Below are 26,576 nucleotides of genomic sequence, written 5' to 3' on the forward strand. Positions count from 1 at the left end.
CCACCCACCCCCAGCATGGACTGTTCACCTCCCTACCCTCTGGCCGGAGGTTCAGAAGTGTGAAATGTAGGACCACTAGACTGAAAAACTCTTTCTTTCCCTCTGCCATCAGACTCCTAAACAGCTGAGGAGTTTATTACCAGAAAATACATGTTGTACTGTTTACATTCTCAGTTTGCACATGCATAATTGCACAATGACTGTTGACTGCTGCACATGCTGCTCCCATGCAGCATATATTCTGTTATGTTCTTGTATATTTTTTTTCTACTATATCGCTGCATCTGTGCTGCTTAAAGTGCCTTAGATTTTGTGTTATTTATTTATCTACTTTATATTTCATTTGTATTTTGTGGCATTCATGTGGACGGCAAAGTAAGAATTTCATTGTACAGGGAAACACGTTTCCTAACTGTTCATATGACAAAATAAACACTTTGAACCTTGAGGGGTCTGCAGTGATCCTCTCCACCCTCCTTTTGACCTGTGAGGTGTACAGGTCCTCCATGGAGGGCAGGCTCACACCAATGACCTTCTCTGCAGTCCTGACTGTCCGCTGAAGTCTGTACTTGTCCTGTTTGGTTGCTGAACCAAACCAGACAGTGATGGAGGTGCAGAGAACAGACTTGATGATTCCTCTGTAGAACTGTATCAGCAGCTCCTGGGGCAGGTCGAACTTCCTGATCTGGCACAGGAGGTACATCCTCTGCTGTGCCTTCTTGATTATGGTCCTGATGTCGGACGTCCACTTCAGGTCCTGGGAGATAGTGGAACCCAGGAACTTGTAGGATTTTACTGCTCATACAGTGCTGCCAAGAATAGTGAAGCATATGCATTTTTGTCAAAAAGGAAACAAAATCAAAAATTGAGATGTTAAAATTAACACTGCTGGTAGGTGGATTTTGTTATGTTTTGATAGATTGGGCTAGCATGTTCTCTAGGTTACTACTTTTTATGCTAAGCTGAGCTAATTGGCTGCTAGCAATAGCATCATATTTATTGCTCAGATATGAGAGTGGTATAGGTCTTTTTACCAAGCAAGAAAGCAAAAAGGCATATTTCCCAAAATACTACTACCATATGATGGCAATACCTTACAGTATTCTACAAATTCAGTGACTGGTCAGAAATTCATCCAGTACTGATCAGTAATAAATAGTGAAATGTTTGCCATTTAACAGCCAAATGTCTGCAACATCATGAATGATAATAGCCGAATGCACTGTGATTTTTAGTACCTTGTTTTTGGTGTTTACATCATTTAAACATTACAAAATTCTGAGAAGTGAGCAGACAAACATGGTAACAATCATGATATTTTGGGAAATTTAAGTGCTTATGAAGCATGACCTGTACCATTAAAATGAAATACCCCACTGTGTATTTTTGAATCTTTGCACTTACAGCATGTGTATTCAAGAGTGTTATGTAATGTATGACCCTTACATGTTTTTTTCCTCCATTGCCTCACAAACCAAAACACAATGGGCTACATGCACCGTTCAAACACAATCTCTTTTCTGTTTAGATTTAAAAATAACATGCCATCCTCCCCAATTACATAACTCAATATCAGTCAGCATCAAGGTCAGCGGTGAGAGCTTAAAAACAGAAAAGAGTAGCACAATTAGGTGTTTACCCTGGAAGCCTTTTCACTGCCAGTTAGGAAAAGAGTGTGTGTGTTAGTGTGAGAGCGCCAACAGGCCTAGTGAGTCACTGACAGTGTGACTTTCTGTTCTCAGGCCTCTTGACCCCATTGAAAACAGCCTATCCAGGTCAAACACCCAATCTCCACAGTATATTTCTTCCAAACTGACAAATATCAGAGGACCGAGTTAGAGAATCAATGCACAAGAACGGAATGTTTCAGGAAAGTCCCTTCAGCCTGTCACTGCAGTACCCTTCATTTCACCCATTTAGTGCCATTTCTCCTTGTTTTTCCATTTTCACATCCTCCTTTCTTCTTCCACAAAAACCAAGGGCAGAAAACACAAATGTCAACTGCACCTTCTTATCAGCCATATTCTCGATTAGAAGCAGCTATAAACAGTAGCTGTTTTGAACGAGAGGTGCTTTGTTTATAGCTTGTACTTCTGCAGTCTACCTCTTCTTCTTTTCCTTTCTGAATGGTGAATACAGATACTGCCACCTGCTGGTCGGGGGAGTTATTTTCTATCAATCAGGTGTAGAACACACATGCTTGTCGGCCGTTGGCTGCAGTCTGTGCAGTGTGTTCAAGTGTTACTTTTTCAACCCGACTGGCCCAGACAAAGCCGACGTGAGGTAACGCAGAGGTTGCACTTCGTCGCTGCTAGTTCTTTCATGTCGACTTGATGTGTCTCTGCCCTTAGTGAATGAACAAATCTGAGAGTGGAATCAAACTTTTCATCTGAATCTCAGCAAGGGAGCAATTTTTTACTTTCTTTAAATCAAACCTTGTCCCTTAATATCACATTTGCTATTCAGATGGTGTTCTGTAAACAAAGAAACAAGCAAAAGAACCATAATTTCCCAAATGTTTGACAATCCAGTCTGAACTCTTGTACTGTTTCCTATATAAATACTGTATCTTAATCTATTCTCTTGTAAACTCTACAACTGAGTTTGAAAATCAAAGAGCTAACTGAAACTGAATAGTGAAGACTGAAGAAAAAGAACCCACTGTGGGATCTTAAACTTTTCTTTGTCAACAAAAGCAAAGTAGAAGTCCCTTTTTCAATGTCACAAAACATCCAACAAATGCCAAAAGCTGACATAAGCTCAAGAAAGTCAACAGAATGCAACAAAAGTGTGCCTTTCTTCTCAAGACACAACAGTTTGTGATGTAGAGAAACATCAAAGTGCAATTCTTCAAAAGCTCCCGAGAGTGGGGGTGGCAGTGGGAAACGGTTTGACCAGGGCCTCCGCGTGACTGATCACTACAGAAAACAATGACTACAGCCTCTGGGGCCATGCTTGATGGAACAAACCATCCTGAAAAATGTTCACTGGGGAGAAATAAGTACAGAGGGGATGGGCAAGGACCACACAAAAAACCCCTGCCTGATCATGTGACTGAGGCGGTGATGAATGGTGCTTTTTGGTTGGTCAGACGGGGAATTTATGGAAACAGGTCTATAGTCTTATTGTCCAACTGTGAAGCCGGTATGTATGTGTGCATGTTTCTGTGTGTGTCGGAGGAGGCAGGAGGCGTTGTAGCATCAGATGGGACCAGCACAGCATTCTTCATTCACAAGCAGAAAAATGCCTCCATCATTAAGTGACCTTCACTACACTAGCAGAACAGTGAGCACATCTGAGCATCGTGCTCTCACACCCCCGCTCATTCGAAGCGGGTGCATTTCAGAGAGGGCAAACACAACCGCAAAAACACACACACAGCCTTTCGTCTATAAAAACACTAACACAGTTAAGATTATGAAGCTGTGTCCTCATTTGAAAAAAAAACAAAACAAAACATGAGGTTAGTCATGAGTAGGTCGAGTTGCCACAGCTAATTTACTGCAGGGCAAATCAATAACTCCTCACCATGTTTTATCCACCACACGCCTGCTAGTCTCACTAATATAAACTCTGGTACAGAAATAAAGAATAACCCATACAGAAGTTAGAAAATCGAATCGCTTTCTACTCAGTCCTATATAAATAAATCAACCACCCTACCATTCAATTCAGTAGGGTCAGCTCAAGTATCTCTGTTCTACCAAGAGATTAGCAATAAGAAAACAAAGAGCTAAAATTACATCAGAGACAGCAGGAAAAAGTACCATACAAAAACTATGGACACACACACACACACACACACACACACACACGCATATGCATCTATGCTGCAGACATAAAAAAGCCTCTGATGTTGTCCTCATTCATAAAACAAAGACAGCAGTTATCACTTCCCAGCTAATTTACCCATTTGAAAATTACATCTACATCTACGTTAACATTATTTATAGAGATGGGACAATGTGACTTTTTCTCGAGACAATTTGATGCACGATATGGAGTGTACCATTTGATTCAATCATGATACAATAAAAAATGTATGACAACAATGTATGTATGTATGTATGTATGTATGTATGTATGTATGTATCTTATTTACAAAAAAAAAATGATGTTGCTTGTGTATGGATACCACACAATATATATATCGCTACACAAAAGGATACATATTGTGATGTTTTTGTAACGTGATGTATTGAAGTTTGATATATTGTCCCATTTCTAATTTTTTACATCAAAAGTTTAACTACTGGCTGAATAAAAAGAACCATGTTCTGATTAATTGAGATCTTTACACAACATGTGAATCGTCACACTGACGTGACCCCTAACGGGAAAAAGCCAAAAGTGACTTTCATTTTGAAGATTCATTGAGGAAAAGGGTTAAGGGTTTGCAAAAACACAATGATAATGTAATCTCTGATTTGATTAAACCATTCATGTCTAGAAAATTACATGACACAATGAATATTCTTGTTCCCATCCAATGCAAAAGGCATTCCAGTCATGACAGTCTTACTGTCATTTTAAACCAAAAGGTTAATAGTACGCTGATGACTAGAAAGCATTCCAAGCTTTCTACTTTGCTACATTATCAAAGCTTAATTCCCTTTGTTCACAGTCCTGGCATGTGCTCCATTGAGTCAAATGGGATGTGAAGAACTGGGCATACCGGGTCAGGGAATTTCCCTTGTAAATTAGTGCTGATGCCCCAATATCAGGCTTTTATTTTGTGCAGGGTTTAAACAAGCCTATACAACCAGGTTGTATACAGCAAAACAGTTTATTGTATTTTCCACCCAAGTGTTTGCACTACATTACAGACTGTCCTGTGAAATTCTGATGCACAGAGAGAGTTTCTGGTACACTGGGTGCCTTGTGGGGACAGGGTCAATACAGTATGACAAGGTCTTCATGGAACACTGCAGCTATAGCAGTACATCTGCATGCTAATGACAGAACTGAAACTACAGTTTGTCTCTCGTGACTCTCATTGTTGGGGTCCAAATTCAATGTTTGTGGTAACAGTGTTCCAAATGTGCTGAAGCATTGCCATTCTGTGAGATATGAGGCTGGGTAAATGTGTTCCCTCTTTCTAAAGACAGCAAGTTTTCTTTGATTTTGAGGCATTTGAGTTTTTTTTGTTTGGTTTGTTTGTTCACTGATGTGCGTTTCTGCCTGTGCAAAGAACATCATGTGGAGTAACAGTTTTATCATCTGCTAATGTAACTTAGGAAGAAATTAGGAGCATTTGGTTTGATGCAGTGGAGCTCCCCACTGCTTCCTGCATCATTTTCACTTGAGAATGAAACTGTTTAAAGGCATAACCAGTAACACAATGTGAACCATTAATACTAGAGCTGCAGCAACGCTGTTATCAGTATCTGAATCAGTATCTGAACCAGCACCAGGTTGCACTTTAATGGCGAGAGACCTGATAGGTTCATGCTGTCTGAGGTGGAGCCAGTCTGCATGTAGAACAGTTGTTTTAAATTGGAAAAGGTCTGGTTATTGGTGGGGATGTTAAAAATGAAAAAAGGACACAATTTGTCTAAATTATGTGAACCATAATATACTTTTTTAAAAATCCTTAATGTTTTTTAAAGGGCAGCTTGTGTGAAAAGTTTTGGGGAAAAACTTAATAATAAAAAAAAAAAATGTATGAATGTACCCTACAGAAATTGTAATCTGAAGATGTATGACTGATCTTCCCTGGCCTGCAGATGAGGGCACATGCTGCTCTTTTTATTTTGCCCTCTCTCTTGTGGAACCACACAAGACTTTGCCATTTGTGACATTTCTGTACTATTGATAATTTGGTTCATCGTGAACCGCTGCTAGAGAGTTCACACGTCATATACCTCTCTATGTTAACAACGGTCTCCACTTAGCTAAATTCAATAGCTCAAAGGATTACCATCTCCACTGGAGCATGTAATAACCAAAAGGTCATACTGCCATCGTAACTCAACAAGCCATAATCCACCGCTGCCTCTTAATGGCTTTTAAAGTGTGTCAAGGCCCAAATTGCTGTCACCAGTCACGTTCTTAATGAACATGCCCTCCTGCCAGTCTGCCAGTCATTCATGCACAGCTCTGAACGCCATGTCGCTCTATCCCCTGTTGGTTTGTGCTAGCCTAGATCGAGATGTGCAAAGAGCCCGAGAACATTTGGGATTGATTCGTGGCTATTTTTACTTGTCCTACTTGAACTAAATGGTTCATATACTCAGAGGAAGAAGTCAGGCACTGAGGAAGAAGTCAGGCACTGAAAAGGCTTTTTAACGCCCCCCCCCCCCCCAAAAAAAACAAATCATTGGACGAGGGGGGAGAAGGGAAGAATGGATACTTTAGTGAAGAGCTTTCAGAGAGAAAAGGAAAGGAAAGGAATAAGCTACAGAGTGCATCCACCATCCAGTGATCTATTATCTAAAGGCTACTGGTATTCTGAGTGAAAATTAACATGCTGGGAAACATAAATGCCCATGGGAATACACACACACACACACACACACACCAGACAAGTTTAATAGAAGAAAAATTGAATAAACTGTCTCAAATGACCGTGTACCTTGTTAAACTCAACACACACAGTAGCAGTATTTTGCCCAAAAGCCACACAGGGCTGCTGCACACACATGGGAGGCCTCTCCACCACAGCAAAAATGACTTCACTTATTAAACTGTAACTCAAGGAAGAGCACAGGCCCTCAACAATACCCATTACCTAAGCATGTAGTGAAGGTTTCTGTTCAGTGTTGCTGGTGCTACAATTATGTTAGCGCTGATGACTATCATCACAAGAGTAATAAGCGCTCTACAGGAGAACTGACATTATGGGGGATGGTTATGAGCTGCTTGTGCACATCTCCTGCTGCCACCACCGCTCTCTGTGGTGTAGATAGGGATGGGGTTTGATAGCATTTTTACCTCTACCAATGAGGTTATGTTTCTACCTCTGTTTGTTGGTCTGTTCACAGCATAACTCAAAAAGTTAGAAATGGATATTGATACAACTCTGGGTGCTGTCTCCTCTTGAAGCTGAATTCTTTCAAATTCCTTGTCACCTTTCCGATTTGTTACTTAAAGAACATGACCCCAGAACTTTCAGTCAGTCATCATGTGTGCATCACTGACTTATCACAAGGTTGTTTAAGTCAATCTGTTTTGCTTGTTCAGAGTTAGAGAGAGCACAACAGAGATCAGAAGGAATTTACTGGCCACAGAACTTAACAAATCCAGGTATTTTAACAACTTTGCAACTGGATGCAAAATGGAACCAGCCATCGAAAACCATTCCTGTATAACTAGGCTGTGCATCTCGACTAGGTACTGTGAAAGGATTCAGTCACTTCACAGATCAGCCATCTACTTACTGTGACTGGCACAAATGAGTGGAAACAAAGGAGTCACTGTGTCTGTCACACACACACACACACACACGCCCCTTGTTACATACACCCTTTGCTCTCCTAGCTGTCTCTCTGTCCACTCCCACAGCCTCCCCCCAGCTGTCACTAAACATCAACCATCCATTAAATCCATGCATGCACACACAAACACGTGAACACACCCACCCAGCGGCACATACACGTCTTGGGTGGCTTCACCAAAACACTCCCTTCCTCCCTGCTGGTTGCTCCTTGCCTTTCTGCAATACTGACTGACTGACTGTTGGAAGCACAATGTTATCCTCCAACCACCAGCATCTCATCAGTATCACACCACTACACACAGCCACAACACATGAACACAAATAAAACACTAATAACTGAAGCTGATTTCCAAAAATATTTTCCCTGTATCTGTCTCTCACAGATTGTTCTTTTGCTCTTGTGGGCTGAGACTCTTTGCCCAACCTCCACTTCACACGTGCCACACCCTTTCACCACAACGCCCTCCACTGCCCTGACAGATGCTCTGTGCCCAGTCTTTGGGCTCACTCTTTAATTTGCTAACCCATAAGATCTGCCGTCAGCCTCCCTCTGTGCCTGCTGCCTTTTTTTTAATCCCATGTCTTTTTTCTAAAACCCCATGCTACATATATCCTTGCCCTCCCCTCCTTATGTTTACACACTGACCAGCCCCAGCCCTGCCTGCCTGCCTGGCCAGTCACGAGCTGCCATCAATGCCAGCTCGGTCTCCACCCTAGCAGTGTGATGACCGGCCACTGTTAAAACACTTTGATCCCATCTGCGAGCCCTGCCCGAGCCCTGTGAAGCCATCCATTGGGGCTTTGCTTGTGGCTGCTTTATTACTGTCAAGCTATAGTTAAACTGAGGGTGTGGGCTTTACTTGTGGTACAGAGGCAGCAGCAAGAGCTGAAATGGGGCTAAAGTCTGGCTATTTATGGACTGGGGCATAGGATTCAAAGACCTTGATTGTTGCCTTTTATGGGTTAATTGAATGTAACATGTATGTGAAAGGGAAGAGAAGAGAGACAGGGGAGAAAGAGAGAAACACAAGGCAAGGACATTCCTCTGGCCAGGCTTTCATTGCTGTGGGTACAATGTCACTGTAATGATGTAATCAGTGCATAGCAGCCCCCTATACATCTATTCACTGATTACATGGAAACAAACCCCGGGCATGACATTTCACTTTAGCCTGTAACTGATACTGAAAAACATTAACAACCATTTTGAGTTGTGGGTTTGTACCATTCTCTTCAACACTTTGACAACAGGAAATACAGTGGTTCACATGCAGATATGAGCAGGAAGTGACTCGCCTACTGCCTCCAGGCCAGAGGAGGTGTACACTGAGTGCTAACCATGATAGCTATGTGTGGAATTAAATCACACCTGAAACTTTTCCTGGTTTTATGTAACAAACTATGTCAACATGTTCTGCATTCTCTCCTGTTATTGTAAAAATGCCCTTGGAATTTCCTGTGCCCTTCTTTCACAGCACAGTCTTGGGATGGAAAATCCAGACAGTTGAGTCAGACATGCACACATACAAAAAAATGCAAACACAGAGTGTTAAGCTTCCCCTCCAGACAACAAAAGAACAGACGCAGCAACAAACCCCGAAGGCAACACTTAAGCTCAACTAGTCTGCCACTACATTACCCCTCTTCTATCAATACAGAGCCATCCTGTGCCTGACTACGGTGAGCTATACCACATTATTCTTCAGTTTTAGCATAGCTGGGAATAAGGGCTAGGCACACTGACATGTTACATCCACAGGAAATGGGAAACACTGATGTGTGGCCAGCACAGACCAGCCAGGGTGACATAGGGTAAGGCTGGTGGTTTAAATATGGGAGGATCTAGTCAGGCCACATACAGCAACAGAATGCAGAGACAAAAAAAAAAAAAACAGGAAAAACCTGTAGACACAGCAACATCACAGACAGGAAGGATGGGAAGCAAAAACACTGATGACCACAAAACAGGAAGAACACTCATGCCGTTGTCCTATAGCTGACATCACTGTACATATACTGCTACTACTGTTGGTTAATATTGGTTTTAAAAATACCGACAGCCGACATAAGTTATATGCGTTTAACACATCACAAAACATGAAGCTTCTCTGAGAGCTCCACCTGTTGACTTGTTGTTCTTTGACAGCATCAACATTCCCTGTGGGGACTCAAAGATGTCTTCTTCATGCAGTACTTGTTTGCCCAGCAACAGATCACACTTAGTGCCAGCAGGTGATGAAAGCCAGCATCAAGGTGTGAGGGTGATTATGGCTTGTTTTTACTGGCTGGTTGGAGCCAGAAGAAATTCACTTCAGGCTGCTATTGAGCTTAAAAGTAGCAGCAAGAGAGATGACCAGTGGAGCTCTGAGCAAGACGATCTATTCCAGATGCCCTGTCTGCTGAACACTGCTGCTGGTCAATGTGTGGGCAGCAAGGGTCAGATCTGAGCAATATAGAAAGCTCTAGTGAGAGCCTGAAAGTGAACGATGGAGAGGAAGCAGAAACATGAATAGAGGGATGAGAACACGAGAAAAAAAAAGATACATGAAGAAAAAGAGGCATCAGCTTGTAAAGTTTTAGAAAGGAACTGCCAAGAGAAAAAGTGAGACAGGTTTTCTTTACCCAAATGTCCTTCTGTGTTTTGATTTATTCAGACTAAGAGGCAGCCCCAGCACAGAGCAACACACCTCCAATCCAAGGCTTGCAGCTCCCCTGCCAGAGAGAAGGAGCGAGCTGGTGACCTTGGCATGTTATGAGAGACCCTCCACTCCTCCTCAGTCTTCTTGCTCTTGAGGTAGCCACAGATAGTCGATTGGAGACAACTGCTGCAGGACAGACACCGCAGGGGCCACTGCTGTGACAGAATGGGTTCAGATCCTAAATCTAGGCCCATATATGAATTGTACATTTGGCTTTATGTTATTGCAAGCACTGTTGGGAGGCAACAATACCAACAAAAATATCAAAGACTACACACAGCGACATGTTTTGACAAAGTCTTCTCAGCATGTTTCCTTCACTTTCAGTCACAGCAAGGAATAAATGAAGTTTTAACATTTTCTAACCAATACATTTAAAAAAAAATTTAACACTCCATGATTGCTTAAATTGACTTTTAAAAACTAAAGAAAAAAGAGAGAGCCAAAAAAAAAAGACCACCAGCAATAAAATGGCAATTTAAGGGTAAAATAATAAATGGTTTTTTTTGAGCTGAAGCACTTCTGTGGCTAATAAACCAGTGAGGCCAATGTGTGCACGTGCAGCTCATTCTCTTAATGTAATGCCAGTATCAGTAATGCTTCATCAGTTAGATGAAAAATCAGTGTGGCCATGTTTTTAAGTGCAATAACCATGTTGTTCTTGGCCTTTCAAGGACAAGGCCGGTCGTTTTCTATATTAGTAGTATTTTCATTTATCGCCATACAGAGACTAAAACCAACAATGAATTGCCTCTACTCAAGGTTAATGTCTGTCAGCTGTCAGTCCTGGATTAGCTTGTTTGTCTGGGCAATAGATCTCAGTTGTTGCTCAAAAACAATTAAAAACACAGGAAACACGCCGCTGCACTGGGTGACACATGAGCACATGAACAAGCCAGAGTCAATTGCACATGCAAGCTCTTCGCTTTGTTTACATTCCGCAAGTTCCTTGTGCTCAGGTCTGGGGTTTTCTAATGAAGAAACATGTCCCGCAGCGCTGTGTTTCACTGATGTGTCTTTCAAAACAACAGTGGTCAAATGAGCTAATCCAGAATTGACACACATGAGGAGGAGTGTTGAAAATACTAATAATAGAGAAAATATGCCCTATTTTTTTAAATACTGTTTTTTTCCTGTCATCCACATTTGTAATGTAAGGAAAATATGAACTATGGGTAATTTCTTCAAGCCAAGTCTGGGGCATTTACAGAAAGGGCACATAAAGTGCTCCAAAGGGCAGCCAGAGAGGCCTCAGGCACTTCCCGAGTGACATGGGGACAGGATTCATCAGGACTTATCTAAGACACTGTTAAAGTACTCTTAATACACAGTACTGGAAGTTAAAGGGACAATTCTAGCAACCTCGACTTGGCTGGATGTTAAACCTCCAGCAATTTAGCCTTTCACTTCTACAACATTGTCGGACTTGCAACGGCTTAGAAGAGCATCGACATCGGTGCAGCAGAACCAGAGGTATTATTCTTAAAATTCCATTAATTCTTCTTCTTTGTCAAACCCGGACACCTATGTTACCCACAATGCAACTCTGATAGTTCAATCTGAAATTCTGGTATGTTATGCTAGTAAGGAAGCTTGAAGTCTTTTATGTGCACCCCACTCCACTGACTTGTATTACTTTAACGCAAGGAAAACCAAGGAATTAATCTAATTTTACTAGTTTGGTTATTCTAATCTTCCTCACCTGTATCCACTGCTGCAGATCTTCTTGTACTAAAACACATACAGAATTCACAACACTCCCTCCTGACTCCCTCTATGGATCTAACATCAAACAGAAAACTCATTACCACATCACACAAAAACTTCGATGAACTAATGGTTTAACATTTCTGTAGATACCTAAAGGTCAACTGCACACTTTGGGGAGAGTAGTACAGAAAACTAGAACAGCTTCATGGACTTACAGTAGAGGGCAAGACTGTCAGAGGGAGTGCACAGTGGAGGACCTGAAAGGATTCAAACTCACACCTCTTATCACTTCCAAGCCATTGAGATCATGGCGTAATTTAACAATGATCCATGTACATGATGATCAAACATCAGTAGGTCACCTGATCCCCTTTACATGGACAGAATAAAACAGATGTATATGTATTGAGCTAGGGATGCATAGGCGACTGGACAGATGGATTGAGTGATAGACAGCCAAGGGAGCTCGAAGGCAGCCATCTGTAAATGAACAGCAGAAAGGACATCAGCCAATGACCCAGACGATTACACAGCACCTAAAGCGCTGAGAGTGATAAACACACAGAGACATACACTCCAGAGAAAAGTTATTAGTTTACAGCTGAAGAAAACCGTATTTAGCACCTGGGTCATACTGACACACCCGCATGCAGCTGCAGTGAAAATGATCCAGGCAAGCCTGGGAGAAAAACAAAAACTGACACAGCAACACAGCACTGAAATTCTGCTAATCTCTGCAGTGCTTGTACACACATGCCATAAATCACGCGCTGCGTGATGCTAACACTCATGACACAGGTACAATCCAACAACACAGTTGGAGTGAGGATATACTGGTTAGACTGGGGGACGACCTAACCATTTATCCTACTGGGTCAGCAGGCTCAGAGGCTCTTAGCTGAGAGATGCTAAATACCAGAAACACACAGACCCACACAGAGCCGGGGAGCTGGCTAACCTCTCACTTAGTATTTACAGAGCTCTGCGGTAGCACCACAGCTGGAATGCAGCGGGCAGAGCGAGCCGTATCAGTTTCTGGGTCATCTAGGGCTGCTTCACTCCGCAAAAAGCCGAGACTTGGACCAAAAAACATTCCCGTGAATGCTCACCACATAAACCCATTCATATTCTAAGAATGGATGGACTCAATACCAGATGAACTAAACATAAGTATATATAGAAAATCGGGGTAAAAGGTTTTGATGACTTCATGAGTCTATTCCCTTACACAGATAACACAGTTTGCCATAAAACAACATGCTTTTCCATCAGTTTTTCTTTTTCACAAGCCAAACAGTTGCTTGGCTCTGAATTTAGCTCGAGGCAACAATCAGTAAACTAAAGAGCAGAAAATGGCAGCAGTACCTATGAGATCTCTTCTCACCCACCACTGTCTGTCTGGATGTCTGGCACCTTCCCATCGCACCTTCAGTACCTACCTGCTGTTTTAATTAACTTCGTACCACAGGGAGCAATTATGCAAGGCAACATTCATCTGCAAATTAATGGAACTGTAAATTAATCTAACCTCAAGCTGCAAAAGGACAGAGGTGCAAGGGTGCACTGCAACAAGAATACCAGTATATTCAAAAAAGGCATTTCCTTCTGCAAGCATTCTCAGTGGTTGTTGGCACATAAAGACATAAAAATGACTGAAAACTTTGGACCATGAAATTTTTTGCTGATACTTTAATGCTGCAATCAGAAGGGGGGGGGGATTAGTCCATTAAGATAGACTGATAACAGGCCAAGCATAAATCAAGGAGAAAACAATTTACATAGCTCCATTTTCTACAGGGAGTAAGAAGAGAGAGTGAGAAAGTAGATGGAGCAATGTGAGAACGAGCAAATGAGAATAAAGTGCAAGAGACAGGGAGAGAGGGGAGCTAAAATGAGAAACGGTATGACGGCATGTGTGAGGAAGCAAGTGTATGAGAGTAAGCTAATGAGAGAAAGATAACACGCTGCAACGGGAGGGGGCTGTCAGGCGAGAGGAGAGAGAAACACAGCTCAGAAATTGGCAAGGTTGCACTTCAGGAGGTGGCGAGAGGATGCCAAACAGTAGGCAGTGTCAAACAGATAGACATCAGGATCTCGCATGTGATGCAGCTCAGGAAGCGAGAGCAGGCGCCCATCCTCATCTTCCAACAAGTACGCCAGCTCTGCCTCTTTACTCTAATCTAATTTCCTGGATTATGCTTCAGTATTTAAAACAAAAAGACCAAAGCGCTCAAGTTTAATTCCATCTGTCTATTTGCCTTATGGCTTTTGGCGCAAGTCAGGGCTGCTGTATTTTACCCTCTCACTCTTTTTTTACACTTGTGTTTGCAACACTCTGTTTCTATCCCTGGTTTTAAAGACTCTGTAGGGATAAAGAAATATTTATTTGGGTAAGTAAGCTAGCAACAAATGGAGCTCTGCTGTGGGTAATAAAACTTGTTTTTGTATGTGTGTGCTTTACTTTTAACACAGAGGTCCCTCAGGTGACAGTAAAACTGAAATATAATGCTTCTGGCACACTTCAATGCCCACATGGTCAAAGCAGGGCACACACTAAACTTCACATGCCGGTTTAATGGGACAGTGAACTTAGGTTGGTGGTTTTATTCCAAGGTATAAGCTGGAAATTGCACTGCTAAAGATTCAACTCTTTAACCAAACATCCATTTCTAACCAAATGTCAACCACAGTCACGCAGACAGGCCAAAACCTCATAATGTAACACAGAATCTCTCAGCTAGGTCTCACGACGATAACCTGTCGCTTTCTACTTCACTGCCTAGGGATGTAACCATACCAAAACCTCACAGTATGACATTGCCATGATAAAAAGTCCACAATACAATATTTGTCATGATATTAAAAACTGAAAATGGAAAAAAAAAACTTTACTAAATTATAAATCAATCTTTTTTGTATGCTTTTTCTTTTAATTTAAAGTGCTCCTACTTTCATTCTTTCTTTAAATATATAAAATAAAAGTCAGCAGCCATGAGCTAAGCATGTGCAAAAAATTGGGATGAATTGTCACTGGCACTGAAGGACTCAACTGTTTGCACAACTGCCAAACAAAAAAACATGCAGCAGTCATTGGCAGCCCTTTTATGAAATGGAATAAAATATTATTGCAGCAGCTAGAGCTTGTAAACAAACTAAGTTACAGTCACAGCGGAACACCAGTGTTTTAGTTCCCCCTAGGCAGGTACAACTCTCTCCCATTGGTGGCCACGGTCAGGTTCTCAAGTACTGGACCAGCTGAAGCAGGTATCTCCCCAAACACCTCGGACAATAGTGAGCAAATTGCTGCTTGGCGCAGCAGAATGTGCAAATTGTTTGTCAGTTTCCTCGCCGCCTGTGTCATTTCTTGAAATGGGAAAACTGAAATGTTGCCACTTAACAGCTGTAAAAGCCAACGATGAAGCGTCCGCTATGTCCTTTTCAGATTCTGCGACCTGGATGCAGTTTTACTAGTGAAATAGCTATATGTAATATCCTGGTAGATATCACCACAGTCCCACGAGGGTATTGAGAAATTTTTCTGTCGCAATATCATGAAATTACAAATACAGTTACAAGCCTATCGCTGAAACTCCCAGAGCATCACCTGAAACCAGAACTGCTGTCCTATACATCCCTGAAGCTAGCTGTGAGAACTGCTCGTGCCTGTGCCTGAGACATGGCTCCGCATGCCCCTGTGCTTCTGTATCTAGGCTATGTTTTCCTGTGCTTATTGTCAAGCTGACACAATGGTGTCGGCATGCATATGGCTCCATCACAACAGGGACATCTCTGCCGGCTAACAGGGCATGTAAATGGGTTCTCTCGCTATCGGAAGCCACCTGGAGGTGCAGGGGGACAGAGAGGAGATGACAGCATAGCCCCCCTGCAAAGCATGTGAGGAGGAAAGAGCTCAGGCACGCTGTGACCCAGAGCTGGTGCTGTGGTCATTATTGGCGACTCAGTGATCACTGAGGAAACAGAGCAGAGGTTCCCAAAATGGGATCCAGGGGCAACCAGAGGCCTTTTAGGAAGCACTGTGGCATCAGTGGCAGATCACTTTCAGTTTCCCATCTACAGTACAGCAGTGCTGCAACCTTATGTGTCCTGCACATCCCGAAAGCACTATCAGACAGACTCAGCTGCGCTTTCAGTGAATGGGATTGCATCATGGTATTGTTTTTGCAAAGAAAGACCAGTGGCTGTGGAATCCACGCAAGACACAGTAATGCTGATTTCATCGTGTTTCGCTCTGGTCTCCTTTTTATGTGCCAGTAGGTTTGGTCTAGCTTTCATTTGTACTACCACCACCTGAACTAATAGAATACAAACTTTCACTCATTTTTATCTATTGATTTTTAACAGGTTTTCAAATATTTTTAATCACAGCATGAAGTGCTACGTTGTTACAACTGGCAGGTTACTGTGGTAATAAATAGAATACATTTCAGCACTATGCCTATTTGCAATCTTGTTTTCATGTTTATTTTTCTCCTGACCACAAATAGCTGGATACATTACATCTAATCAAATCAAAATGTATACTTTTTCACATTAGCCAAGCTACTCCCCAGTAACTAGAAGCACTGGGCTAGGAGTACCTCTGGCTTGGTTTCTGTAATGTTGTTAAAATAAAAACAACACAACCTCTAAAAAGAAAGCTGCCCAGGGAGAAATCCTTCCAAACAGAGGGAAGTCTGGGTTGCAAGATATATCTGAGGGATTGTGCAATAGGCAGCAGGTCAAGAAAACAGAAAATATTGACTTGTTCAATCCCAGGAAGAAAACGGTCTTTACTCGCCTCGACTTTCACACAGATGCAGCTATGTGCTGAGAGCTTGCGAGTCATCATTGCTTCATTTTTCAAGGGATAAAACTGATCTATTGCACATGAATTGGGAGTTGCATGAAAACTTCTGGAAACCGTGATGTACAGGTTTGACAAGAGGCAGCATTCTTCTAGAGGCTGTGTGGAGCTGCAAGACTATAATGCATCTTCTATCTTTGTTTCCCATCTGATGGACGATAGTAAACAGCTTCAGCATGCACCACAGGCCGTCCAGCCTTCCTCTCAGCACTGTCCTTATTATCAAGCCACGGTGTGGCCAGCCTGCTGGGCTGGAGTTACACACCGCACTAACATTAAAGCAGCTCTTTAATCAGCGGTTGGGGTGGCATCTGTAAACGCATCACTTTTTGCAGTGCACCGAACACACAAAACGGGGAAACTGCAGCGTGCACCGAACACACAAAACGGGGAAACCTCGGCTTCCTCGCAGTATTGCTGCTGCGAACGCACAACTCGCAGCTTTTAAACGCACTTGTTTCAGAAACCACAAGAGCGCAGAGAAGGATCTACTGCAGTTCAACGTGTCTGCATGTGTGTGTTAAACCTGCGACGCTTTTATCACACACACACATGCATGTCAACGAAAGAGCAGCGCCCCCCCAAAAAGCCGCTAAGGCCACTTGACAAAGTAGAGACAGACGGTGGGTCTGCACAGACATGGGAGAAAAGCCAACACGAAACACAACACAGTCTTGCTACAATGTAACTGAGACAGAAACGCCTGCTGAGGCACCGCGCACCGAATCCCAAACATCACGAATCCTCCAACATGTAGCACAAACAGCGCTCAACACCACCGCGTCTGCAATAACTAAAAACATGCTTTGACATACCTGACGAAACGAGGACACTTCTGCTACTGAAGAGCTGATGTCCGGAGTTTCTCTGTGTCTGTGACACTCCGTGTTGTCTCTCTCTCTCTCTCCCCCCTGTGCACGTAAGATAGCGCTGATGTTTCCACTTCCTCTTTTCTCCTGCCGTCTGGTGGCCGCTGGCTGGCGCGGCGCTGCCAGACCCAGGACGCATGAGCGCACCGGAGCAAGTCGTCGCTTAACGCGTTAAGAGCTTTGCCAGTTAAGCTGCGAGTAACAAGTTAAGTAGTTATTCTTTAGCCAGTGGCAATTCAACATTTCCGCAAATAAGAAATAGATTTCAGTGATGCGACCCTGTCCCTTCTTTCAACGCGCAAGAGGAAGAAAGCACGAGATTGAAATGTTTTTCCTATAAACACCACAACAATTCAGGATTTAGACATGAAAATTAAGTGCATGTCAAAAACAGGGTGATTTAAAAATGCTTTTCAAGACATTAGACGCAAGGCAAAACAATACAAATACAACATTTGCATTTGACATTTCGGCCTGTTTGTCTTAGTCCTTGTATATGAGAAACCAATTAATAGACCGGTTTATTCCCAAAGCTGTTCTGAGGGAAGGCTTTCAAAAACATAATCATTAAGCTGAGAAAGTAAGACACAAACAGTTCCCAACACACCAGTATAGTTTACTCCCCCCCCAAAAAAATCGAATTTAATCAATTTAATGCTTAATATAGTACTGAGCACATTAACATAAAGGTTTCTAGAACGGTTAAATATATGAGCTAACATAAGCAATAAATTGTAAAATAGCACACTTTGAATTTAAAAACATCACCAAATACATGTTGTGTAATGTAGTGAGCCCTGAGCTCTCAGTGTGTAGCAGCTTTTTCTTACACTGCCTCAACAAAAGACTAGTGAATAGATTTCTGAACAAACAAACAATCCGCTGAGGTACATGATGAGTGAAACAAAAGCATGGCTGCCTCCAATCTGAGGGAGGCAAAGACAGGCGGGAACAATGAGTTCAATAATTCATGGGTATTGAACGCTCTCTGCCTTACGTACTCAATACACACAACAGTTTTGGATGGCGAGGTTATGACCTTCTAACATTACATTATGATGGGAATCACTTTAAATGTAGCTCAGCACTGCAGCACAGACGATCGTATCACAGGCTACAACAGCTTTGAGCCGTGTGAGGCCACTTCTCTTTATTTTTGTCAGTGATGATTACAGACTGTGTATTAAATTCAGAGTGTGTGTCTGTGAGTGAAAGAGAGAGAGAATGGTATATAACAGACAGTCCTCCAGCTCATCCCTGTCTCCACTCAGCAGGAGGAAGATTAATATAGGAGCCTTCCGTCCTGGTAAATAATCTGGAGCGACACATCCAACAGAAATGTCTCTGTTTCCCCCTGTGTGAAAAACGCAGGACGCAGAGCTGTGCCCATTAAAATGACAGTCTGTGTATTCAAGTAAATTGTTAATTTGACTGCATAATTGTGGAGGAAAGCAGGCCTCAGCCGAACAGAACAGAAAGCAAACTGATGATTCTATTCAGTGTGTAACATTTCTTACACAGGCAGGCAAAGTTCAGGATCTGCAGTCAGACACACAAGGACCACAGAAGTACATATACAACCTGACAAATGACTACAGGAATGGGCTGGTATAGAGGGTGATGGGAAAATGAACCGCAGGTATGCAGGTGAGCGGAAACAAAGAGCTACCTGCAGGGCGAGTGAGAGTGTCAGGTTCTGCAGCAATAGGAGGTGTCAGTGACAAGCAACAATAACAAAGAGCAAATGAAGGAAATGCAAAAGCAGAAAGTATAGGCTGACACAGTGCCACCATGTAGCACAGGGCACAAAGGTTTCCTGGAGATGTCTGCACAAGATTACATTTTGAAAGTGGGCAGACTTGAATGAAATACTAATTTCAAATTATTCTTTGTTTTAGCCTGTAATGGTGGTGTTAAATTGAAGGGAACATCATTATAGTGTAAAATAAATCCTGATTGTTTCCTGTATTTGCAGCTCAGTTCTGTGTTTTGTTGTGTTTTCTGCTTGCTGTTGTTTTTCTAATGCTGCTCGTTTGTCAGATTGGTGAAAATATTGAATACATTTCTTGTGTTTTGTCTATTTGCGTGTTTTCTTCAGCTGAAGTGTGTTTGTTCTCTCTTTTATTCCTCAGTTTCTTTCTCAGCACTGATGACTCTGCCTCTCCAGAGCAGTCAAAAATACATCATAGAAGTCAGAAGATGTCATCTTGTTATCTGAGCCAGTGGAGTGGCTTGAAGTCAGCCCATATGGTTAAAAGTACTGCATGATGCGTTCAATAAAGTGCCGACTCACAATGAGTGCACCACAGCTCTGCATCCAATAAAATGCAGACTCACTCCCACATGGGGCTGTGTCTTGTTTTGCATCTTACAAGGTACATCTTTGATTGGTTTCTGTTATCTATGTACCTCCGTTGTCATTTTGACTGGCTTGTGAAATTCACTTGGATTTGGACACATCCTGTTTCACAGCCACAGGGCTGAACCTCTGCACATCTGGTGTGAAGATGATATCACGTATCCAAAACAGAGAGACGCCTCGTTGCTACGTCTTTCTTTTTTGGGGAAACATTAGCTGTCAGTTAAATGCAATGTTCTAGTCATTATCTAGTTTTCTGCAAATACGTTTAGGCTCTAACGCAATCAGCACAATGAGTCTGGCCTGGCACTCAATCTGACCTGTCCCTTGTCCAAGAAGACAGAGTGCTTCAATAAAGACTCCTCGCTGACCAAATTCTCTCTACGTGGCACAGCCTCCCTCTGAGCTGCTTCTGAGACTGAATCTCATCTGGGAGATTCATTGTGTTGCTCAGAGAAAGAGAGAAAGTCAACATGGAACAGGCTGCTTCAGTGATTTATCTTATTGGTCAAAGCACCAGGAAAAGGATGGCCAGAGCCACAACAACAAGCAGATGAGAAAAGAGGAAAGGGATGAGAGAATAAATAAAATAATGCTGTCAGTCAGAAACTGCAATGCTTTCATGGTTGTATAATCTGTCATCTGTCTAATCTGTGATGGAATTGTAATTCCTCACACAGACACACACTCCCTGCAGCATTTGAACTACTCAGAAAGCCCAAGACACAAATCTAAATAGAAATCTAGCTTGCTCACTCCCTATAGGTTCTACTGTAATTGTCTGTCAGGGTCATTAGGAAGAGGGAATGTTTCTAGTTCATTTCCACAGGGAAAATGTGCTGCTCATGAAGGAGAGAAACAGACTTCCTCAAATGTAGTCTAAAGGGCACATCTAGTGTGAAGTAGCCGCTAACCTTTTATTCAACACAGTTCTGCAGTTCCAAAACACAATTCTGATGAGTTCTTGTAGCTCAGCAACAGAAGGGACAATCGCTCAGCATTGTGTAGGTTACAGACTGTGAAATGATTTTTGAGAAACGCTCTCTGAAGTGTGCCCAGGCTGCTAGCTGGATGAGATCAAACCAAAAAAAGTTCTTACAAATGGTCACTGCAGGATTGTGCCATGCACTTTTTAATGATCAGACTTTGCTGCACAGTCCTCAAAAGATAACATCACCATCAACCAAAAAATTTGTCTTACATATTAAGTCAAGGCCACAATGATAAGTGTTGTTTCTGCACACTAGAGCTGAGTAAACATGGGAGCAAAAGAGCCATCTTTATTATTCTCAGAATGAGGGAACACATTCACATACATTCTTTCCCCATCTCTGCAGCTTTTCTTAAAAAAAAAGTAAATAAGCTTATTCCGACCTCAAATCGTTCCAAATATTTATGTACACTCACAAGCATTCAAACACTGGGGCTTGTGTGGAAAAGAAACTGAAACTACTCAGACGTATAATTTTTCTCCACCTCTCGACAATCAAAGTATTTAATGCCAGTGCGATGGCAGGCATAAAAATATGGTGGAAAACAATCTCTTAATGACACACTGTATTTGCTGACATGCCATCTTATTAGAGCCCATCTCTAACAGCCGCTGGCACTTTTCATACCCCTTTAAACTGATTACCCATGCAGCTAATGTTTTTTGACAAACAGATGCATCAAGGCACACGTAGGTACATTGAACTTCAGCAGTTAGTCCATATGAACCTGAGCTGTACGATTTAACAGAAAGGATGTACAGTAAATGCAAGTTTTCACCCAGAAGCAAACAACACGGCTGGGAGAAGTCATGCGCAGGGGAAATACAGTTGTAGAGTTTCAGCCCGCAGAGAAAAGGCTTAAGGGGCTCTACAGAGTGCAGCTCTCACTGCTGCACTCTGTAGAGCGCATTTCCCTACTGTGTAATACCTTCTTTTGCTCCTACTTCATTCATACTTCACTTCCCTCTTCCTATGTTTACTACACATAGTATACAGGTACATAACATTAGTTATCAATCTGAATCTGAGCAGTCACTGGTTTTGGATGTCTTGTGTTTTCGCTTCCTTTTTCTCTTCTTCTTGTCTTTCTTTTTTTTGTCCTTCCTCTTTTTCCTCTTCTTGCTGCGACGTTGGTCAGAGGAAGAGGAAGAGGGAGAGCTGTCTGAATCGGAGGAGGAAGAAGAGGAGGAGGTGGTGTCTTGGAGCAGCTGCTGCAGCTGCTGGATCCTAGAGACAGAAGGGCAGGGAGGAGAGGAGGAGGGATTAGAGCTGAGTCAAGGGAAGAATCCACAACTGATGCACACTCGGATGCCTGGGTTGGCACGCCTCCAAAGTGTTCCAGAGCGAGTGACTGCCTTTGTACCACTACCCACATTTCCGGTAGTTTAGTGAGCCAAGTATCTACTTGTGCTACATATTTCCAGTAACTGCCAACAGTGCCCAAGTACCCATTAAAACTGTGGCTATGTGTGTATGTGTGTGCAGGATTTTCAGAACACACTGCAGTTCATCTGGATAATGAGGTCACCCTGTCACTTAAATACAAGACTCAAGCTCATATGACTTTTTTTTTAAAAAGTGCTAACAAGTCAATGCTACCTAACTTTCACCTAAACCTTAACAAAAGGTAATTTCAGGGTCATTGAATTAGATTAAAATCATCATTTGTCCAATAATACACACTTCCTTTTTAAAGTAATTGAATCTTCACACTGCATGATTTTGACCAACCAGGAGACAAGTCTAGAGTAAGGTAGCTACTTAAACACCAGGGACTACAGGGGACTTCAGCAGCTCCCCTACTAGTCAGATGAACAAATCTACTTGTACACAACCAAATCAAGTTTAAATAGCAAGTTAAAAGCATGATCCCAGAATGAGGGAAGAGGCACTGCAGTCTTCAAAGAAATCTAAAACATTTGTCAGAAAAGAAGGTGAAGACAGATGTTTAATGTAGAGTATTGGAGACTACTGGAGTTCATACTCTTTAAATAGCTCAGAAAACCTCTCACTCTGAGATCAGTGACATCAGAAGTATATTATTCTAAAGACATCCAAAAAACACAACGACTCCATCATGAAAATGTTTCTCTAAAGAAAGGTTGACAGGCTCTTTTGAAGTGTCCATCAGGACTCAAGGTGGCTAAGATCACAGGGAAGAATGATCATCTTGACACTGGAGATGTCACACTTTGTCTTAAAGCATACCTCTAGTCCTCGATGTGAGCTCCAACAATAAAAGCACTCCATGACCTATGGTTCGATCACAAAAACAAAAAAACAAACACAAAACAAAAAACTTTTCCTTCACCTCAAAGATTAGTTTCCTCAAATGAAAGAAAAGGTAAAATTCCTGTACACTGACACGAACATTCATCAGACATCCAATTCACAATGTAAAATAACACATCTTTCCACTAAAGCCACAGGCTGTAAATGCCTCAGACAGTTACTACATCAAGAAGTGTTAAACAGTGCCCTTAAAATGAGCCAAACAATTTATGTCAAGACCAGCGGAATACAAATGACACTAAGAAAAACAAGAAAAGGGGATAAAAGATTAAACACAATAAGACATTCTGGGGAGAACCTAACTGGTCGAAGTACCACACCCAAACTGGGAATATCTTCATATCCTTGAAGAAGTGAAAAAGAATTAACTTTTAAAATGAAAACGGTTGAAGGAACTTCAAATAACAGGTTCATTTCTACACTTTTGTCATGTAATGTTTTCATCAATTCCCAGGCTGTGAGACGAGGCCATTATCTCAAGCTGTGCAACTAGAGAACAGGCTGGCTGGGAGAGGCTCGACTGTTCCACATCCCGTACGATGCAAACATTCACGTGGCACAGACGCGCAGCTGAGACTTCAAAACACCGCTGGCCTTTGGATAACCTTTTTGTAATGCATGCAAAAACACAGGTATGTGTGTGTGCTACTCAGCACGAGCACACACAAACACAGCTACAGTGATTGAATAAACCTCAAATTCAAACACCCTGGTGTCAGACACTATTTGCTAAGGATTCGGCTGCTGTGAGAGAATTTCCAGGTCACGTGAGACTGTCCTACTCCTCTTCCTCTGAGGGAAAACAGTCAAGTGTGTCACCTAACTGCCAGAGAGCAGCCTCAAAAACAGCTGCTCTCACTGCGACGCATTACAAAATCAGATTCCCATTCAGGTACGTTTAAAGCGAAGTATGTAAACAGCAAAGCAACTTGCATGAGTCAAGAAAAAAATGAATGTGTGTACCTGGTTTCTTTTTCATTTCTTTTGTTTTCTCGAATGACGTCATACATTGGGTCTTCATGAGCCTGAAAGAGAAAAACACAATCTGTCATTTCCTGCTATGATGAAAGAAAACAAGAATCATCCCTTCTTACAACAGTTGCTACTGTTTTTGTTAGATCCAGGAAATCATTCACAGAAAACACATTCCAACCATTGTACTGATTTTATTGTGATGTTAGCACTTTTAAAAGTCTCCCTTTGACAATACGAGGTAGGAAAATATGACACTGTTGCATTTATGGTAATCACTGCAGAGGCTGTGTGTTGCTGCAGGAGCTATTGTTTCACTACAGGCACACACTTTAAGGCTTGGTGAAGAAGCCTGCCACCCATATGCTCCTCAGTGGAAACTAAACCCTCCCAACCCCGTCATTAACCTCCACCCAGGTCTCGGACACAAACTTTTGTCTCAGTCACAGCTGACCTTGCCACAACCCAACCCTTCCCTAAATAACTACAAGACAATTTTGAGACACAGAGAACAAACGCACCACTCTGAACTGCTCCAGTTTCTGGTTGCCTTTGATGAAGAAAGGACACTCCCTGTCTCCTGTTCTGTGGCCGTAGCGCTTGCACCTCCAACCTGAGAAAAAAAGGAGACAAATATCAGAGTGTCTGCTGGAGAAATATGGATGACCAACAGTTCAGCTACAATTTATTAAAAATGGGCTAAGTGGACCTTACTAGCTCGTTCTGGGAACAGCCAGTAGGGGAAACTTGAGTTTTGGCACACTAGATTCTTTTTTTTTAGGGTTTTTATTCACTGTAGTTTCTATCTATACTCCTTTCTTCAAATCAAGTGTACAAGCTCACGGAAACACATTTGAGTATAGATTAAAAAAAAACAAAAAAAAAAACACGCTTTTATTTTTGAGAATTAAAATTTTCAATAAAAGCAATGTGGAGTCTTACACTCAAAAAAATCAGTTGCAAAATGGAACACTTCATTATCAAAGACACAGCATTCCAGCATCCTTCACTTCTTCACAGGAAAGAAGTGAATAACCTACACCAGCTTCACACTGTTTTATTAATGTGCTACACTTTATGTTGCTGTGTACCTACCACAAATAGCTTGGGAGTGTTTATAAAGTGAGACCACTCAAATTCTGCACAAAATTGTTTACCCCGTTCTTTTATGCCCAAGCTATTCACAGCGAAATCTGTCCGTTCCTTTAAACAGGATGACATCTCTAGACATTTTCTCACAAAAAAAAAAAAAAAACACATTATAAGGAGCAAGTCACACACAGATTTTGCAGAACAAATGCCAACTTGTGAACAAGCCCTTTGTGAATGTATGTAGGTGCTGAAGCCCCTGTCTGTTCACGCAGCATGAAAATGAGTGGGACAAATGAATGGATGGACACTGAATATAATGACAGTCTTTGTCTGGCCAAAAGGACAGAAGGTAATCTCAACAACGCCATTATCAATCTCTAGTCCATTTGTGTTTGGAGGAAAAACACAAAGGACATAGCGTTAAACTTCAAGTTACATTGCTGCCCACTCAGGGTGGAGGTTTACTCCCACCTACAGTTCTTGAACTATAAATGCTGCTGTAACCCCTACAACCAATAATAAACTTTATTTATACACAGAGTAATTCCATAATATATCACAAGAGATTGTTCAGTGCCAATTAAAGCATAATTGAAATAATATGAGAAAAGAAACTGATCTTGTCAGAAGACACCAATTATAACAGTTTAAGTTATTTACAAAAAAAAAAACAGATACAATTTCAAGTTCTAGTATTGACTTTTAGCTGGGGTCCATTTGTGTAACTGTAATCAAAATCATTTAAGACTTTGAATCTACAAACTTTCCAGCCAAGTAAAACATTTTCCAGAATTTGTAGACATGTGTGCTGTGCAGTACTTGTCTAAACACACGTAGACACATGCTTTACTGAAGAAAAAGCACCAGAAACAAATGAAAAATTAATACAAAACTATCAAAAGGAATTTAAGGACTAAACAAATGTTGCAATCAGAAGACAAGCTCAAATAAAACTGTAGAAGAGACTTAGGCCCCCCCCCTGCACTGTCCTATTAAATAACACATATCAAAGGTGAATGGATTTCCTCCACTTTTACAGAAGTGTGATGCTGAAGGTGAGCTTCACCCCGACACCCACTCCTCACTTCTATCTATAACTAGTTTCCATAATGGTTTGTGCAAAACTCCGTTAGGGATGGAATCTTTGTAGATACAACTGTGGGCAGAACGTTTCTCTGTGTACAATCTTACTGAACTGTAACTGTACTCACACTGCATCACCTTCACTTCCTTTCCCAGAGGCATCCACAGGCCCTTGGTGGGGGCGTTTGCCAGGAAACTCCTGGCTG

At 41.9% G+C, this 26,576-nt stretch overlaps 2 protein-coding genes across 3 annotated transcripts in view; both read right to left on the minus strand.

The window, feature by feature from the left end:
* elmo1 (engulfment and cell motility 1 (ced-12 homolog, C. elegans)) overlaps window positions 1-17,637 on the minus strand; it is a 106,275-nt gene extending 88,638 nt beyond the window's left edge. The window contains exon 1 of one of the 2 annotated variants that reach the window (XM_020606861.1): window positions 17,527-17,637. The gene's annotated coding sequence lies outside the window, so the exon portion shown is untranslated. The remainder of the gene's footprint in view (window positions 1-17,526) is intronic. The other variant, XM_020606859.1, reaches the window with a different exon arrangement.
* Window positions 17,638-21,541: 3,904 nt separating this feature from the next.
* The window catches only part of rp9 (RP9 pre-mRNA splicing factor), a 5,785-nt gene continuing 750 nt past the window's right edge, over window positions 21,542-26,576 (minus strand). The window contains exons 3-6 of the mRNA XM_020606950.1: window positions 26,499-26,576; window positions 24,717-24,808; window positions 24,187-24,248; window positions 21,542-22,158 (exon numbers count right to left, since the gene is read on the minus strand). The exon at window positions 26,499-26,576 is cut by the window's right edge and continues 46 nt beyond it. Of these exons, the coding sequence (XP_020462606.1) occupies window positions 21,945-22,158; window positions 24,187-24,248; window positions 24,717-24,808; window positions 26,499-26,576 (446 nt within the window). The 3' untranslated portion in view covers window positions 21,542-21,944. The remainder of the gene's footprint in view (window positions 22,159-24,186; window positions 24,249-24,716; window positions 24,809-26,498) is intronic.

Source organism: Monopterus albus, unplaced genomic scaffold (assembly GCF_001952655.1).
Source record: "Monopterus albus unplaced genomic scaffold, M_albus_1.0 scaffold82.1, whole genome shotgun sequence".
Taxonomy (NCBI): Eukaryota; Metazoa; Chordata; class Actinopteri; order Synbranchiformes; family Synbranchidae; genus Monopterus; species Monopterus albus.